The sequence below is a fragment of the Notamacropus eugenii genome, chromosome 6, assembly GCF_028372415.1.
Source record: "Notamacropus eugenii isolate mMacEug1 chromosome 6, mMacEug1.pri_v2, whole genome shotgun sequence".
Classification (NCBI taxonomy): domain Eukaryota; kingdom Metazoa; phylum Chordata; class Mammalia; order Diprotodontia; family Macropodidae; genus Notamacropus; species Notamacropus eugenii.
In genome coordinates, this window is record NC_092877.1 from 154476559 (window position 1) to 154495810 (window position 19252).

The 19252-nt window shown below is 36.5% G+C and overlaps 1 protein-coding gene across 7 annotated transcripts in view; it reads left to right on the plus strand.

Annotated features, from left to right (window-relative positions):
• GUCY1A1 (guanylate cyclase 1 soluble subunit alpha 1) overlaps positions 1-19252 on the plus strand; it is a 76797-nt gene that overhangs the window by 40616 nt on the left and 16929 nt on the right. For all 7 annotated transcript variants that reach the window (XM_072621339.1, XM_072621342.1, XM_072621338.1 and 4 more), the window contains 4 exons: positions 1083-1141; positions 2245-2954; positions 11053-11538; positions 14941-15084. In XM_072621339.1, coding sequence (XP_072477440.1) covers positions 1083-1141; positions 2245-2954; positions 11053-11538; positions 14941-15084 — 1399 coding nt within the window. The remainder of the gene's footprint in view (positions 1-1082; positions 1142-2244; positions 2955-11052; positions 11539-14940; positions 15085-19252) is intronic.

Sequence of the window (19252 nt, forward strand, 5' to 3'; positions counted from 1 at the left end):
ATTTAAAATTTTGTATCATCTGCTCATTTGCAATGAGGATTTGCAATATAATTTTAAATTCTTTAGATTTGTACCATATTTGGTCAAAATTAGTCAACTCATTAACTGACCCTGAAACACAGAGAATTAAACATGAATTGCCAAAAGGGCAAATGCAAACAGAGCAGTACTTGCACCTGTAAAGAAGAAAGTATGAGACTAGAACTTGGATGAGACACTAAATTGCTCTGTGCCTCAATTTCCTCATCTGTAAAATGAGAATGATACTAATACTTGTACTACCTACCTTTTAGACTTATTTTGGGAAAATCTTTGTGCAAATTTTAAAGTGATGCTAACTTCTATAATAAAAATTATCTATATTCATCATTATTTAATAAAATTCAAAATGTTAGACTTAAGTAGAAACAGAGATGTTAAAACATCCCACTAAGTCTCTCAAACCTGAAAAAGAATGAGATTGTGGATTTTCTCAAAAAAATAGCAAAATTGGCAAAGACCAATTAATCTACAGAATGATACAGCAGAAAGATTTCCAAATTTGGAGTCCATGAATTTCAGACTGCACTATCACATACTATTTGTGTGACCTTAAGGGAATCACCATCTCTGGGATTCTTGTGCATTTTCTCTAAAATGAAATACAATTTGAAGTACTTTTCTACTTAAAAGTCTGTGATTCTATGACTAGATTATATCTCTTCATTTAATTGAAATTTTTAATTCTAGATAGGGTTTTTCTTGTCACTTGCCATGCCCTAGGAACACCATTGTTCTAAGTATTCATGATGTACAAAGCTGATTTTACATTAGCTTAAGAAAAACATACTTAAAGCAAATTTGCTCCATCAAAATAGTACAAAGTATGCTATAGACAAATCTTTTTTGTTATTGTTATCTGTTGCTCTGGATTATGTATACTACCATACTATTTCTTTCCACCAATCTGGATAATAAGGTGACCCTATACAAAAAGCAACTTCCTATGTTTTCTTCTCCTTGATCATTTCTTCATAAAATAATCAAAGATTTTAACATTCACTTTGCTAGTTTCTAATTTATGTTGTTGTGCTATTTTTCAGGAAATTGTTGGAAAAAGAGGATTTCGAAAAATTCATTATAGATCAAGCAAACGCAGCAGGTAATAGAATTATATATAACTTTATATTAAGTGACTGGGAAGAATAATTATTGAATCATTAAATCTTAGAGCTGAAAAGTATACAAAGATCATCTAGTTCAAATATTGTAATCACTAAGAATTAGTGTATCCTAATAAAATAGACTATATCTATATAAAGCAATTCTACTGTATTGTTAGACCCAAAATATTTTTCCAGTTTATGTTATTTATTTGTCAGAAACTAGAAAAATAGCATCTAGGAAGCAGTCATTGAATGATAATCACAGACTTTGATCTCGGAATTAAGTGATCTGGTCACTTAATTTGCTAATAGCCAATTAAGGTTTGAACAAAGAAAATTCTCTGCAAATAGGAAGAGGAAAAAGGGAGTTTGCTATAGAGGTAAAACTGAGATTAAAAATAAAATGAGAATAGTGTAAAAATATATCTATATAAATCAATAGGTACACGTATATTTGTGTACATATATACATGTACATATATATGCATATCTGTGATCTGTGTTTTTATATACATGTGTCTATACATATATATTCTATATAATCTGTGATTTCACTGGCATAGGAAACTTTTCATGAAGAAATTCTCTTTGCCAGTGCAGGTCAGCAAGTGGTCTGAAACATAATCTTAGTTGCTTAGGACACTAAAAGTCATCTTTATGTATTAGCAAGCATAAAATATGATTGTCTATGGAAATGAGCTATGAGATGATGATATAACTTTCTATAAGTTTTATAAATACATGAAATTCAAGAATATAAATTATTGGTGGGTTGAATTGACTATTGTCAGGATGATGGACCCAAATATTGAAGCAAGAAGTGAAGGCCATTAGTAAAGGAAGAAAACCTTTTTTTGAACTGTAACATTTTTGACAGAACATGTCCTAGTTTAGGGATCTTTACCCCAAAGTCGTTGTGCTTATTGTAGTTTCTTAGGTCATTCTATGCTACTATTGATCCCAAGACAATATTAACAAGTGTCTGTCAGTTGGAGCAAAGACTGAGATTTTAGCATATAAACTGAAAAGGACATGCAGTCTTGAACCTGTTACCACTGCTGTAGTAGAGGTGACTGAAAAAAATCCCATACCATTCCAGGTGTTCCAGGGGATATTATCAAGGAATCTCTAGGTGAAGAACTCTTCAAAATATGCTATGAGGAAGATGAGCACATCCTTGGTGTGGTGGGAGGTACCCTCAAGGATTTCTTGAACAGTTTCAGCACCCTTCTGAAGCAGAGCAGCCATTGCCAAGGAGCCGAAAAGAAGAGCCGACTTGAGGAGGTGTCCATACTCTGCTTGGAGAAAGACCCCAGTGTCTTAAATGTTTACTATTTTTTCCCTAAGAAAACAACTACCCTCCTCCTTCCAGGCATCATTAAGGCAGCTGCTCACGTACTGTACGAAACCGAAGTGGATGTGACCCTGGTGCCTCCCTGCTTCCGCAATGACTGTAATGAGTTTGTGAATCAGCCTTACCTGTTATACTCTGTTCAAGTGAAAAGTGCAAAGCCTTCCCTGTCCCCTTGCAGACCTCAGTCTTCCTTGGTAATCCCAACCTCTCTCTTCTGCAAGACCTTCCCTTTTCATTTTATGTTTGACAAAGACATGGCAGTTCTGCAGTTTGGCAATGGCATCCGGAGGCTGCTGAATAGAAGAGACTTTCAAGGAAGACCTAACTTTGAAGAACATTTTGAAATCCTTACCCCCAAAATTAATTACACATTTAGCGGGATCATGACCATGTTGAACATGCAATTTGTCATAAGAGTGAGAAGAGGGGACAACTCTATCAAGAAATCGTCAGGGGTAAGGATGGTGTATTCATATGAAAGAAGAAAGAGGAAGGAAGGAAGGAAGGAAGGAAGGAAGGAAGGAAGGAAGGAAGGAAGGAAGGAAGGAAGGAAGGAAGGAAGGAAGGAAGGAAGGAAGGAAGGAAGGAAGGAAGGAAGGAGGGAGGGAGGGAGGGAGGGAGGGAGGGAGGGAAGGAAGGAAGGAAGGAAGGAAGGAAGGAAGGAAGGAAGGAAGGAAGGAAGGAAGGAAGGAAGGGGCATGCATTCATATTTACTCTATGCCAAACACTGAGATAGATGCTCAGAGTACATATTTAAAAATAAGACAATCCTTGCCCCAAAGGAGCTTACATTTTAATATAGTGAGACAATAGATATTAGTATTATAAGTAGCAGCAAAGAAAGGTGTTTAGGTCTTAATAATCTCAGAAATAGCAGATTCTTCCACAAGGGAGTCAGTTTACCTGCCCTTTCAAAAAACAATGCTAGTATTAATTTTATTTTTACACTCAGAGAAATAGGTGTAAAGGGGAAGGTGTATATTATATAATGTCAGGCATGATGAACTATGTAGATGGCTAGCTGGAGTATGAAGTATGGTCTATGGTCATCTAGATATAATAGGAAGAAAGAAAAGAACGATTTGAGTGACTACAATATGCCAGGCAAGATGGTAAGTGCTTTACAAATATTATCATATTTGATCCTCACAGCAATTCTGGGAAATAGAGGAAACTAAGGCAGGACAGAGGGGCAGTGACTTGTCCAGGCTCATATAGCTATTAAAACTTATCTGAGGCTCAATTTGAACTCAGGCATTCTTGACTCCAGGCCCATATTCTATTCACTGTCCAACCAAGCTGCCTCTAACGGGCTAGGTGAGTTTGTGCTTACTCATTCAACAGGGAGACCAAGGAGGGCAGTTCAGTCCAAGGGCAGGAGTTCCAAAGTTGAGTGACCTTAAGTTCCTCAGGGCAGGTTTCTGTCTGTCCAGTGGCCTTATGGGTACATCAACAACTATCATCAGATTGCAGTGTCATTAGATGGCAAATGTAACTGGATGGAATATGAAGCATGGCTTGCTCTGGGGCTATAAAGCATGCATAAGGACGTTATATGTGTTGATGATTTAAAATATGGAAAGGAAATATGAACAAGGAAATCTAGAGCATGCACCAGTTCAGTGGTTTTGGCAAAACCTGGGGGGGAATAATTTCATCTGATTCATTTCAATAATGTTTAAGTTCCTACTATGTTCCAGAAACTAGTATAGGTGCTAGAAATCCAAATCCAAAACAACTGAGTCCCTGTCCCCAAGGAGTTTATGTCCTCCTGTTAGCTGTGGAAAATGTTTTTTAAGGATTGCTTTAAAAAAAAAATCTCTACAACTTGTCCAAAATCCCAATTAAAGACCTATGCTGGAAAATATTTTATGGGTAGAATGCCTATTTAAGTCAGTATTTTACAAATTTTATAGATATTGCCAAAAAGATGAATTAATTTGAAATAGTAGGAAGTTGGGATTAGGAAAAAAATATTTTACAAAGGACAGAAAAATGGATTTTCCCATCTACGTTCATTTGCACAATAGCCCTTTATTCATAATAATTGACATTTAGGTAAGTGATGTATTTGTTTTATCTCATCTAAGCCACCCAACAACTTCATAGGGTAGCTTTCGTTATACACATTTTATCATTAAGGAAACTGAGTCCCAGAGAAGCGAAACGTCTTACCTGTGATCACAGTATCAGTGATAAAATTTGAACCCAGAACTTCATAACATCACATCCAACCTGGATCCAACATGTCAACCTTGTCTCTAGCATCACTCTGGCTCTAGAGCACCAAATTATATGCTAAAGAAGAAAATCAAGCCAAAAAATATGTAGTCTTTGCCTCATTAGCAATGACAGGCAACACATTTGCTTTGAAAAATGTCACTATTGCACAAGGTGAAAATCAGCAAAGATGATTGGTGTCCTTATGACAGAGAACTTTGAGTGATTTTGTGTCCTTAGGAAGGCATGCTTGTAAAACCAAGCCTATTTGAATTGCTATAGGCCTGCATCCAGCTGATAATAGATGTCTGTGCCATATCACACAAAACCATCTAAAGGTTCCATGTACAATCGTGGCTAAGCTCCTTCTTAATAACCTCATAAAAGACTTTTTTAGAAGACAGAAGAATTTAAGGCTGCTATATGTTGTTAAAATGACTGAATTTCCCTGGTGGTTCTTAACAATATCTAATATCATTAGTCCATAGACAACGTTTCCTATTTCTCTCCAGTCCCTTAGATTAGAGCTATACTTCTGTCCTCACATTATGTGTAACAACTCTAGGTCTAGAAGGGTCCTCAAAGGTCCAAACCCCTATCATCTTATAGATGAGGGATAGAGCCAAGGACAAGACAGTTTTGCACCCTAGAGAAAGTTAAAAGCTTGTTCCTCACCTTATATTTGTTAATGTTCACTAGATTGTTTTTGAACCTTCACTGAAACACATGCAGTTTAGCACAAAATGAATACCTGTAGGCCATAAAGAACATATTTTTTGACATTAAAAATATATGCCTACAAAAAGACATTTTTAAAAAATACCTCTGCATCCTTTCACCTTTAATCTCACCCTTAGCTCTTGCCTAAGCTGGTGACAACCCCCCAAAAGTAATCAGCGATGTGGTTGACTGTTCACTGCTGAATGCTCTCAATAACTTCCATGAGTTAAGCAGTATGGTATGTGTAATGACACCGCATCCATAGCCAGGTCATGTCATTTCTAATCTTGGCTCTCCCATTTGCTACCTTTGTGACCTTGCAAGTCTTTGCATATTAGTTTCCTAACACAAAAAAAATCAGGGTTATTTAGTATTTATTGTAACCTCTAAATCTCTGCCCATTTATTTTTTTCTGCTCTGAAGGGAGTTCTTTGAGGGTGAGCATAACCAGTTGTCCTGTATTTGGTCATTTATTTAATGGGAGATATTGCATAATAAAAGCATTTTTAAAAATACTAAATAACTCTGATTTTTTAATGAGGAAACTGATGCTCAAAGCCTCTATGTAACTTTTCTAAGGTCACAAAGGTAGAAAATGGCAGAGCCAAGAAAAGATTTGATATCCCATGCTTATTGATGAAGTAGCCATTACAGTATACCACACTGACTAAAGATGATGAGTATTTGTATTGACTGAAGTTTGGTTGATGGGTGTTATGATGGCATTAGAAAGAAACTAAGCTGAAACAACTCCATTTGATTATCTGAGAGGAGCAGCATAACATAGTAGAGTACTAGAAGTGGAGTCAAGAAGGCCTGGGTGAGCATCCAGCTGGTGACACTAGTGGTACTTCTATGGTACTCATGGTACTTCTCTGAGATTCTGGATACTCTGTAAGACTATACTCTATAAGACTTTGAGTTATAAAGGAGTTGAGGTCTAAATTACTGGAGGTAGATCCAACACCAAATATAAACATATTTCATATACTGATAAATATATTTAATCACTTTATTGGAAACCTAAACCAGGGCACCTTGACTTTTATTGTCATGGACTCCTATGACTATTAGGCAACATCTGGACCTCTTCTCAGAATAATGTTTTTAAATAAATAAAGTAAAGCACATAGGACTGCAAAAGAAAATCATTAAACTGAAACATTCTTATCTAATTCGAAATAATCATGGGCCACAGGTTTAAAACTTGTGATTTAAATAGATAGTTAGAATCATTTTTCAAATACTATAGATGAGTTCACTAATATTTAGCAAAAGTCCTAAAAATAATGAACATAAATGTTGTAATATTGCTTTTTTAAAAAATTAAATGCCTTATAGTTCATTATCATATGCTTAGCACAGATAATCTGGAGATCAGTGTTATTCAGATTTCCAGGCAAATTTCATATGCATTTTCCCCTCTTTTCTGTCTTTTTTATTTAACATTTATTTTTCCCTAATTATATGCAAAAATAATTTTAACATTTTTCTTCTTTGGGCTCCAAATTTCCTCCCTCCTCTCTTCCCCAGCCATTGATAAGGTAAGCAGTTTGACATAGGTTTTACATGTGCAGTCATGCAAAATATATTTCCATCTCTTACAAATTATGAAAAAGCAACAGCAAAAAGTAAAAAGGAAATGTGGCCAAAATGAAGAGGAAAAGATAGTAAAACCTTAAGACAGACAGTAGGAAAAGAATTATTGTTTATGTAGATGCCATAGCAGAAGTATCTTAAAAACAAACCTCTTGGGTTGCTTGCCCATTTGAAAATTTAGTGCCGCATTCATGTCATGTGTTTAACAAATTTTTATGATTCATTAAATAATCTTTTGAGAAAGATGTGCCATATATTGTGTCTATTAGGCAATAGGGGAGATAGAAAATTATCTTCCTTCAAGGAACTTACCTTCAAATATGCTTATACACATTCTTATTTACATAGTTACAGAATCTCAGATTTGAAAGGGACCTCAGATGCTATCTAATTCACCTCATAGCTAAAAATAATCCCCTCTACAACATACTTGATGAGTGGTCATCCAGCTCCTGCTTGAAGACCTCCAGTAAGGGGGACCCACCAACCTCCCAAAGTAGCATAGCTACTTTGGGATAGTCTAAGTGGCAAGAATTTTTTAACTTCAGGTCCAAATTTGGCTCTTTACAGCTTATAATTGATCATAATTTCAATGTGGGGGACCTAACAGAACAATTCTAAAACCCTTCCACAAAGCAGCCCATTAAATATTGAAGACAGTTGTTATGTCATCCTTGGGTCTTTGTTTCATCAGACCAAATTAATTTTAAGATTAATTTGCAAGTAAAACATAAATCCCCTTATTCCCTTGGACTACAGAGAAATAGATGAATAGCTTTATAAGTAAACATAATGGAAATAATCATTCCTAGTTGTCACAGCCTTGGGTGCTCTGATTATTACTCAAGAAAAGCAGACAAAACAGATAACTCATGACTGAATTGTTCCCGTGCTGTGACTCTGTCTTTGACCACAGTAGCATGCTAATCATTGATCAGCTTTGGGCTTCTCAACATTCTTTTTATAAATGTATTTAATTCAAATTTTGAACTGCTCACTTCCAGTTTTTCATCTCAGTGACACCCTACAGCATGAACCTGATTTGACTAGAGGTATAGTATTTGTCAGTAGAATGAGGCACCTACAGCAAAAGGATAAGAAACAGACTCGATATTTCCTTTTATATCAGCTCTGGAAGACATTGGTATGGATCCACAGGATTGAAAATAACCATACAGTGAGGTCATATAGAAAGGACTTTGCAACAAAGAATCAGGCATTCTTTCTACCATAGCCATTGTAAAGTGATTCATAGACCTGAGTCTATCAAAACTTATTAGGATCTAGGTGCCCAGATAATAGGGACAAATACCTGTTCATATGAGGCTATCAAAAGATATTTGTCAAATTGAATTGAACTGAATTAAATTGGGATTACTGGACAGTTTAAAGCGTTGCTTCTCTTACAAGCCCTCCTGCTCTTCCCCTTGTCTTAAATACAAGGTGTTCTCTATGCTTTCAAGGGAATATATTCTTGATATTCATTAGAACATATGTGTACTTTCATGTTGTGCCCATAGTAAAGACCCTCAAAGACCCTTAAGATGAGGTTTGGCAAGAACTGAAAATTTTTAGCTTAGGTAAGGTGAACTATAAAGAATTAATTTCTACACTGGGAAAAAGCTTCTAATGTCGGTATTGAAGCCAGAATGTCATAATGGTCATGATAACAGTGAAAGAATTCTTTGTTCTGCATCCATTTCTTTCTGTTTTCTGAGAAGGGTTCAGAAGAGATTAAACACCAGGAAGAGTGTGGGAGCATCTGTGGGATTAGTTATTATAGAACAAAAGAGTAGATTGTGTTGCCTGCAGAAGCTGATTCTGGGGTGGGTTTAGTAAAGAGTAGATCATATTTCTATGATCCAGAGAGACAAAATAGCTGAAAAAATCTCACTCATAGGTATTTTCATTGATTTTCTTTAAACAGAAATTGATGGAAACTGAATCCTAGATGGGGGTGAGGAGAGAGCAGAGGAAGGGATGAGAAAGCTGAAGCATCAGCTCTCTGGATCAGATTTATTTTTTATCAAGACTGGGCACTGGGCCTGTAATATCATTAGTTTAGGGGATACTTTCTACTCATTCATGTCAGAACATCATTGTAACTTACCGTCTTAGAGTGCTACCCAGGGCACTGAGACATTAAGTGTTGCTCATACACAAATCCAAGTATTTCTCATTTTCATGTTAGTTTTCTATTGCCTTTACCACTCTGCCTCTGTTTTTATAGAGAATAGTACTAGAGTTAGTCTGGGCTGATGAATAGAGGACTGAGGATCCTCAGAATGAGGAGGACCTGTGTTGAGGTGCCACCTCTCACTAAGACTATGTGACCATGTACCGATCCCTTAACTTCTTTGTGCTTTGGTCAAATCAAAGATTAGAAGCTCCTACACAGTTACTGATCAGCATTGATAGAGAAAGTTTGTGTGTTTGTTTTTTAAATCACTGAGCATTCTTTATAACAATGGTCTCCAACATCAGGGACAGATTTCTGAGGCTAAGCACAGGGATTGATTCCAAGGGGTGTGTGGTCAGCGAATCAGAAGGTGGAAATATGGGTTCCCCAGATTACTAATCATGGTCTTGTTTCCAATACCTTTCACCCATTATGACCCCAAATTCTTCCTCTTCCTCCCACCTCCCAATTCAGAAAGTCTAAACTTTCCTTTTCCAAGCTATATAAGCACCCCCCACCATCACCATCAATCTCTAACCCAGAATACCCTCTATGAAAATTATTTTTTCTTCTGATACTATCACAAAAAATGGAAGACTATCCAACTCACTGCAACATACAAAACAAATCAGACAGATAGGTGGCTAGAGCATGGGGCTTGGAGTTGGGAAGACTTGAATTCAAATATAGCTTCAGACTTACTAGCTATATGACCCTGGACAAGTCACTTAAACTCTGCTGGCTTTAGTTTTTTCATTTGTCAAATGAAGATAATATTAGCACCTGCTTGCCAGGGTTGTTGTGATGATCAAATGAGAAAATAATTGTAATGTGTTTAACACAGTGGCCAGCATATAGCAGATGCTATAAAAATGTTAGCTATTATTAACTATCAACAAATAATATAAATTATAGATATAGTAAAAAAAAGTTGGTTGGAGAGTGATAAATTAAAGGAGAAATAATCATCCGTGGGGTGGGTGAAAGTGGAACCCACATTCATAAAAACCATAGATCCTAGAAGGCTTGGAAGATAGAAGACCACGTCATTCAATATAGTGCAGTATTGTACCAAGTATCAACAGAACCTAAACTCATGCCAAGATAGCATAACTTAGGGAAGGGCTCCTCAATTAGAATTTATTGAAAATCCCCCAGCTTCATTGGAGAATCTTATGAGATTCTAGAACTGCTTTCTCTCTCATTTTCTCTTCAAATAGTTTTATCCATTTCAGAGGCCATAGTGACCTGATGGTAGACCTAAGTTTACTGCTATTCATTTTCATATGTAAAAAGTAAAGAGAACTCAATGAATGGACAATAGAATTATCATATCATCTTTCCCTATTGTTTCTTCTCTAGTTCAAAAACAAATTTAGAAGGAAATTGAACTCCAAGTGATTGTAATGGCCAGTTTTGGTCATAGACAGCAAATATTGAAATGTATCTGCCGCTTTAGGCAAATAACTTCACTGCCCTGGGCCTTGGTTTCTTCATCTGTTAAAGAGAGAGGTTGGGTTGGACTAAATGGCCTCTGAGGCCACATCTCACTTTAAATCTATGATTCTCTTAGCAGAGAAATGCTAATTTGGTGGGCATGTGGGAGAGGAGAGGGCAGAATGTTGCAACCAGTCATTTTATGCATTGTTTTTGTTGAACTGCATTTTTTTCTTTATTTTAAGGGAAAGGTTAGTTCTGACATGGTATGTATATCTATGAGGAAGCATAGCGCCATTGATGCCTGTGATATAAAACTAAAAGAACAATGGCTTTTTTACGTAAAAGGAGGAAAAAAGAAAATGAAGGCTGACAAGTCCCTCTTCTTTGCTTCCCAGGTAATGGATCTCAAAGGTCAAATGATCTACATCATTGAATCTAGTGCCATCTTGTTCTTGGGCTCTCCCTGTGTGGATAGGTTAGAGGATTTTACAGGCCGTGGGCTCTACCTCTCAGATATCCCAATCCATAATGCCTTGAGGGATGTGGTCCTGATAGGGGAGCAAGCTCGTGCCCAAGATGGGCTAAAGAAGAGGTTAGGAAAACTCAAAGCTACCCTGGAGCAAGCACATCAAGCCCTGGAAGAGGAGAAGAAGAAGACAGTTGATCTCTTGTGTTCCATCTTTCCTGGAGAGGTTGCTCAGCAGCTGTGGCAGGGACAGGTTGTACAAGCCAAGAAATTCACCCATGTCACCATGCTTTTCTCTGACATTGTTGGATTCACAGCCATCTGTTCTCAGTGCTCGCCAATGCAGGTCATTACCATGCTCAACGAACTCTACACTCGCTTCGACTACCAGTGTGGAGAGCTGGATGTCTATAAGGTAGGAGTGGGGAGTGGGATAGGAAACTCTAGGGGCAGCAGATGTTTCTTTGGGACAGAGAAGAAACTAAAAAAAAATGGTTTTGCTATCTACCTGAATGAGATTCATTTGTCTTAATCATAGAATGAAAATCAACTAGGGAGCTATGCTAGAGGCAGGCACCCCCAGGTGATCAGCTTGAATATTCACTGTGCCAGAAATAGTACTGCCTTACAAAAAGAAAGAGAAAAAAGAAAAGAAGTCAGAGAAGGTCAAGTTTTGCTTAAAGGATTATCATACTTCTGCACCAAAATGTAAATAAAGATATGTCAGCCTAAGAGGAAGGGGGCAGTTGGGGTGGGGTAGAAGTAGATTTGGATGGAGGTGGTTGAATTAAACACTGATTCTCAGTAAGCATAAATTTAGTAGATGTAGATAGGATCATTGCCATCTTTTGTGCTACTTTTAATGGCTTGGTCATTCCTACCTATGAACCCAACAGGGCAAGACTTAGGCTTGAGAAACAGGGCTTTCTGTTTCCCACAATAAGAAACCCATATTTATTTATATATGTATATCTATGTGTATATGTCTATACATACACATATATACATTATATATATGTGGATGCATGTATGTATGTGTATATGTATGTATATATATACATATATGATAATTTTTTTAAAAGTTGTAACAATGTACAGTGATTTAGTCTATGACTTTCATTCATTCTAATGAGATTCATGTGTCTAAACCTCTGTACTAAGTGTTTATGACTCACTGACATACTCAGGAAGATGAAGTGGCCTGAGATTTCTATATGTTCTGAAAAGAAATATATGGAGAGTTAAAAAATTTAATTTATTCTTGTGGGTAATGGAATAGAAGCAACGGGTATGATGGATAGAATGCTAGTCCTGGAGTTGGGAAGACTTGAACTTAAACCCTACCTCCCACACTTGCTAGCTATGTGACCCTGAGCTTCTTTGGATCTCAGTTTCTTCATCTGTAAAATGAAGGAGTTGGATTTGGTGGCATCTGAAAGTCATGCAGTGGATAGAGTGCTGCATCTGGAGTCAAGAAGACTCTTCTTTATGAGTTCAAATCTGACCTAAGACTCTTACTAGCTCTGTGACCCTGAGCAAAACACTTAACACTGTTTACCTCAGTTCCCTAATCTGTAAAAATTAGTTGCAGAAGACAATGGAAAACCACTTCAATATCTTTGCCAAGAAAACCCCAAATAGGGTCATGAAGAGTCAGGTATAACCAGTAACAACTAAACAGCAACAGATCCCTTCTAGCCTCAAATCTATTATCCCATGATCCTTTAAGGGAAGACATATTATGGTAATATATTATTCATGATTGGACATGTATAACTCATATCAAATTGCTTACTGTCTCAGGGAGAGGTGAGGGAAGGAGAGAGAAAATTTGGAACTCAATTTTTTTTTAAATGAAAGTTAGAAACTGTCTTTACATATAACTGGAGGAAATAAAATATTATTCAAGTGAAGAGAAAAATATCTAAGGGCTATTGTCATCAGTTTTCAGTGCAGTTGGTTAATTCACACTTTAGTTTTAAAGAGGAAATAAAAGAAAACAAAGCCACAGGTAATATATTTAGGTTTAAGAATGCAAAAGAAAAAAAATTCTAGTGTCCTGTCATTTTCCTTGAGCTTTAAATATAAATTGGTATAACTGGAACAAACAGACTCTGGAGTCCATGACTTAAATTCAGACTCTGCCTCTGATACTAGTGGTATGGCCTTGGGCAAGTCAGTATAAAAATAAAATAAGGGGAGGTTGGAGTAAATGGACTTTGAGATCTCTTCCTGCTCTATGATCAGAAATCCTATGATCCTGTATTCCTATATATAGTGCATATATTTGAATTGCTGAGGGATGCTGGCATTAATTAGGGGATTTCTAGCAGCCTTATAATCAGAAAAACTGAACCTCAGCTCTAACCCCCAGTTTCTGTATGACCTGGGCTAAGTCATTTACCTTGTGTCAGTGATGTTAGAAACTCTAGAACATTTTAAATCACAGGTCAGGTGTTCCTTTGTATCAATTGAAGGAATTCCCATTCCTGTAAAATCACATCTGCAATTTGAATTGCATTGTTAAGCTATAGGTGGTGTTTTTCAGATGTTGGCAATAAAATCAACCAATCAGTGAATAGTTCTACAGTTTACACATTCCTCTTCTTCAGCTCTCTCTCCTCAAAAAGTTCTCCTCTGTCATGAATTACCTTATTGCTATTCTGCTTTTGCTATCCTCATCCTTCTTGACTTCTTAATGGCACTGCAGACTAGAGATGCCTCCTTCTTGCTTCTCTATTTTCCTTTTTCTTCTAGTTCTAGTACTAGTTCACTCTACTCCTTGCCTGCCTTCTGCCTTTTAAGATTGTGTGCAGAACACTGTCCTATGTTGTGGGGAGCATGCAAAATTAAGATAAAACAACATTCCCCACCCTCGAAGCGTTCATAGTCAAATACAGAGAATCACAGATGTAATTCTAGTCTACACCTATCTGTTACTTCTCCACCCAGTCCTACCAACATCTTAGATTAGTATAATATCCCTAAGCTGTAACACTTGAAAATAATTTCAGATTGCTTCATTTGTTTTCTCAAAATTCATTTCGTAGAAGGAGAAATGAAGCACAAAATATTGAGTGACTTGCCACTGGTCAGACTGTGCACAGTTAATAGTAAGACTTAGAGGAGAATTCAGATTTCTCAAGTCCATTTTACTCTATATTACCCCTCTTTTGTAAGAATAGTCTTGCTCTACAGTTAAACGAGTATAGAAAGTTATCTGGCCCTACAGGACAAAAGAGAAGATGGGGATAAGGGAAGGGAGGGATGTTAGAAGAGAGAGCAGATCAGTGATAGGGGCAATTAGAATGCTCGGTGTTTTGGGGTGGGAGGAGGGGACAAATGGGGAGAAAATTTGGAACCCAAAATTTTGTGAAAATGAATGTTAAAAGTTAAATAAATAAATTAAAAAGAATAGTCTTGCTTTATCATAATAAGCTTACCTTCTACTGGTCAGGATTTCTGTCCTAAAAGAGTTATTTTGCTGATTCATGATCCCTCTCCTTCTGCATATTTACTCTGTGACTTAGGTGAAATCAGGTCATTTGAGAAGAAGTTATTGTGCCACATTCTCTGCATCTGAAAATAAACTCAAATCGCATTGTCTCTAAGGTCCTTTGTAATGCAAAAATCACATGATCCAAGGTCCTACATGTCTATAATCATATAACACCACTTTCAGGAGTATTTCATATGGTTTGGGTCATCATAGGAAATGGGTCATTGTATTCCTCCTATCTGATTTTAAATGTATATTGTCTTCTGTTGCATTTACCTTAACTTTTATTTATTCTGAGAAACCAGTTTGTACACTTAGGTGGAGACAATTGGAGATGCATACTGTGTTGCTGGAGGCTTACACAAAGAAAGTGAGACACATGCTGTTCAAATCGCCCTTATGGCCTTGAAGATGATGGAGCTGTCAGATGAAGTGATGTCTCCACATGGAGAACCTATTAAGGTCAGGTGGATATGTCTGATGTCTGTGGGATGTATTTGATTCCTGTAGGGTGTTGAGGAGAAAATGCTCAGTAAGGATATCAAAAAATGTTATCTGAGGCAGACATAAAAAGAATTCGTTGGATTAGAGTTAGGTTTAGCTGGAGATGATTGAATAAAACCCTGATTCTCAGTAAGCATCAGTTTAGATGCAGATGTGATCATTATCATGTTTTGTGCTACTTTTAATAGATTGGTCATTCCTTTCCCAACAGAGCAAGGTTTGGTATTCAGAAACAGAACTTCCTGTTTGCAATAATAAGAAACCCTTATACTTTGCCATATACCAAAAAAACAAAAAAGGATATATGGTTGTAAAAAAAAAATAATTGTAACAATGAACATTGATTTAGCCTGCGAGTTTCATTCATTCTAATGAGACTCATGTCTGAACCTCCATATAATCTGCTAAATGTTTGCTATTCACTGAGAAACCCAGAGAAGTAAGAATTATGGTAAAAATTCTTGACTGGCCACCTCCCAAGCTTAAACCTGAAATTCCCATTCAACGGAAGGATCATTCATTTCTCTTTCTAAATTTCAATATGGCAAAGACTGACAGAAAAACAGCCTTCAAAAATGTGTGTAAAAATAGTGATGGTAGCACCAATAGATACTTCATTGCCAAATTCTCAAAGTTTTTTGTGTGTTTTGATAGCATGATTTTTAAGACATGGAGAAGTATGTGTTTAATTTTAGTAATTTTAAGAGTTTTTAGAGTCAATTTAACAACTGATTATCAAAATAAAAACATTTTTGAGTGATGAAGTCTACTTAAAGAACTCAAATGGCATAGCTGAATTGTACCACATGAAAACTACTAAATTAGACAGAAGTAGAAACTGGAGAACTTACTCACATTATTATCTGTATAGATTTGAGCTAAGCTAAAAGTATATAAACCTGTGTTTCTCACAGAACTTGGAACAGTTTTAAAGCATTAAGCCATCTTTTCTAGGTGTTGCCAGTTTTTACCATCCAGCCTTTCTCATTGACCCTATTTGACCCCGCAGTCCCCCCCGAATAATCTCTTAGAACTTGTGAATTAAGGTCATTTCTTTTCTGTTTTGGTTCTTACTTTGTCTCAGGTCAAAACAACTCTCTGTATAGCCACCTAAACCAGTGATTCAGTTGATATCCTTTGGATTCTGTTCACAGATAATTCCCAATTTGTGTTTCCTTGGGTATGAGTCTCCCATCTCAGTGAGCATTTACTGAAGGTCTCCTCAGTTCACTCTCCTTTCCCACGCTTTTTGCTTTTTGAAAACAATATTCTAGAGCTCAAGCTTTTCCAGCTCAAATTAAATGACATTTGTAAAGCACTTAGCAGAGTACCTGGCACATGATAGGTGCTTAATAAATGCTCATACTCTTTTCCTGGATTTTTGGATTTCTCTCCTATTCAAGTCCATTCTCTGAATGCTACGATCTTATGACTCTGATCTCTTTTTCTCTGTGATTTCTGTTGAGATTAGGACTGGGTTTTTTTCCTCTTCACATACCTGACTATGAAGACAGAAAAGCTAGTTTCCAACTTTCACTTCCAAGATCTTTTCTTAAGAAAGAGAAAAGGCTGAATATGTTCAGGAAATGATGGCTAGGAAAATCTTTAAAATGTATTGCATGACTAATCTATCCAATATTATTACTGTACTTTTTAAACTTTCAGTTATGAGTTAGAAGAGAGTTATGATAAGTTGATGGATCCTTGGAGTCTTGTATATGTATCTGTTATGTATATTTCAAATGGTATACCATCCAAAAGGGAAAAAAATAACTTTTTAAGATAGACACTGCTATGTGCTGTATTTGAGTGTTTTGTTTTCTACTTACAACTATAAATGAATAACAGTTGGAGAAGAGTACTTAGAGATCATCTTAGTCAAGGGTTTTTGCCTTTTTTTTGTCATGGAGTGCTTTGGCAGTCTAATGATGACTATGCAGCCTCTCTCAGAATAAGAGTTTTTAAATGCATTAAAGAAAACAGAGTTACAAAGGAAAGCAAACATATTTAAATATAACAATCAAAATATTAACAAAACAAATTTTGATATAATCATATATTCAGTGGAGGTCTAGTAATATTGTTGATGTAGTAATGGTCATGAATATTTCCAGATATCTGCAGCAACAGAAATATGATGCAAAAGTATCTATGATTTCTACTGATGAAAAAGTCACAAGTACTGCCAATACAAGGGCAATTTGTTGCCTACATTGATAATAAAAGGAAATACTAAGTTTTAGTTAAAGCTCAGTGAAAATAAAGATACATTTTTTCCTATTCAAGTTCACAGGCCTCCTGAAATCTATCCATGGGCCCCTCAAAAGGTCTGTGTAATCCAAGTTAAGAATTCCTGATCTAGTCTATTTTCTCCTCTGACAAATAATAAAGAGGAGGCATAAAGGGATTTAAGTGACTTGCCCAAGGTCAAACAGCTAGTGCTACAAAGCTAAAACGAGAACTGAAATTACCTAGGGCCCTTTCTACTGTAGCAGAATAAATGATTTATTAGAAAAGTATTTTACAAAAAATCTTGATTTATTGTGATGAAGAAAAATGCTACTTGTGATCTTCCAGTATTCTTGCATAATCATTAGCAGAATTAAATAGCAATTATTTCCTGGGCTGTAATTTTCATGTGAGTTACTGGAAACTTGGACTTCGTTTAAAGTATGTACTGGTGACAAAACAGTACAAAAATGTCTGCTAAATATGGACAGTGATAAGGAGGATGTTTGGATCATAGTGAGCATCCTGGAACATTAAATTGCCTGTTTAAACCAAACAAGCTTTCATAATCATGTTCTGGGGCTGTTAGGTGGCATAGTGGATAAAGTACTGGGTCTGGATTCAGGATGACTTGTCTTCATGAGTTCACATCTGGCCTCAGACACGAGCTATGTGACCCTGGACAAGTCACTTAACCCTGTTCACTTCAATTTCCTCATCTATAAAATGAACTGGAAAAGGAAGTGGCAAACCACTCCAGTATTTTTACCAAGAAAACCCCAAATGGAGCCACAGAGTCAGACATGACTGAAATGACTAAACAACAAAACTGTGTCCCTACTGTCATTGCTGGGTTTATCTCCAGGTTTCTGTGTGTTGCTGACTCCTGATCCATATGTTTCTAGCTGCCCTGCTTTAGTGTTGAGCTAATCAAATAGCTTGCCACAAAAGCAGATAGAAGAAAGATTTAATGAGATTTCTAGTCTAAGATACACCAAATGCCATGTTTTCTTGCTTTAAGACTTGGAAGTATAGCCTGATACAATGAAATAGACTTAGATCCAGAAAACTTGTGTTTGAATTCTGGCTCCAACACTGATAAATTGTGTTTGGGAGCAGGTCATTTAGCATTTCTGAGTCACAGTGTCTTTGGCTACAAAATAATGATGATGATAATATGGGTTGTGAAGCAGTGTGGTACAGTGGAGAGACCACAGAATTTCAAATCAGGAAGATCTAGATGCGTGTCTTGCCTCTAACACTTAGATGCCATGTGAGCATGAGAAAGTCATTTCGCCTCGTGGAGTCCCAATTTCCTCATTTGGTAAATGAGGGTGTTGAATGTAATAACCTGTGAGTATCAGCAAGCTTGACATGCGTGAGTTCACTGCCTAAAGCTGTTGCAAGGAAAGCACTTTGTTAAACATAAAGTGCTATGTAAATAAAAATAGGTTTTTTTTTTTATTTTGTCCTTTTCTGTAAACATATTTTTAGTTCTTAGAGGACTCTTTAACTTGACCTAACTACATCCAGAGAGGTTTTTGATAAATGTTTTGTTATGACAGTGATAAGACTTGGATGTGAATTGGGAAGTTTTCCTAGCCATGAATAGAAAAGTTTCCTAGTACATGGCTGTGGTGGTCATTGACATTGGCTGAATGACTAAGGGAAGGAAGGAAAGAAGGAAGGAAGGAATGAAGGAAGGAAGGGGAAAGAGAGAGGGTAGGAAAAGAGGAAGAGAATGGAAAGGATAAAGGAAGAGACAGGAGGGAGAAAGATAGGAAGGAAGGAAAAATCATTTATTAATTGTTTTCTACTGTGCTAAACATAGGGATAGAAATATATTTTAAAGAGAAATAGTCCCTGTTTTCTAGAAAATTATATTCCTATAGGGAAA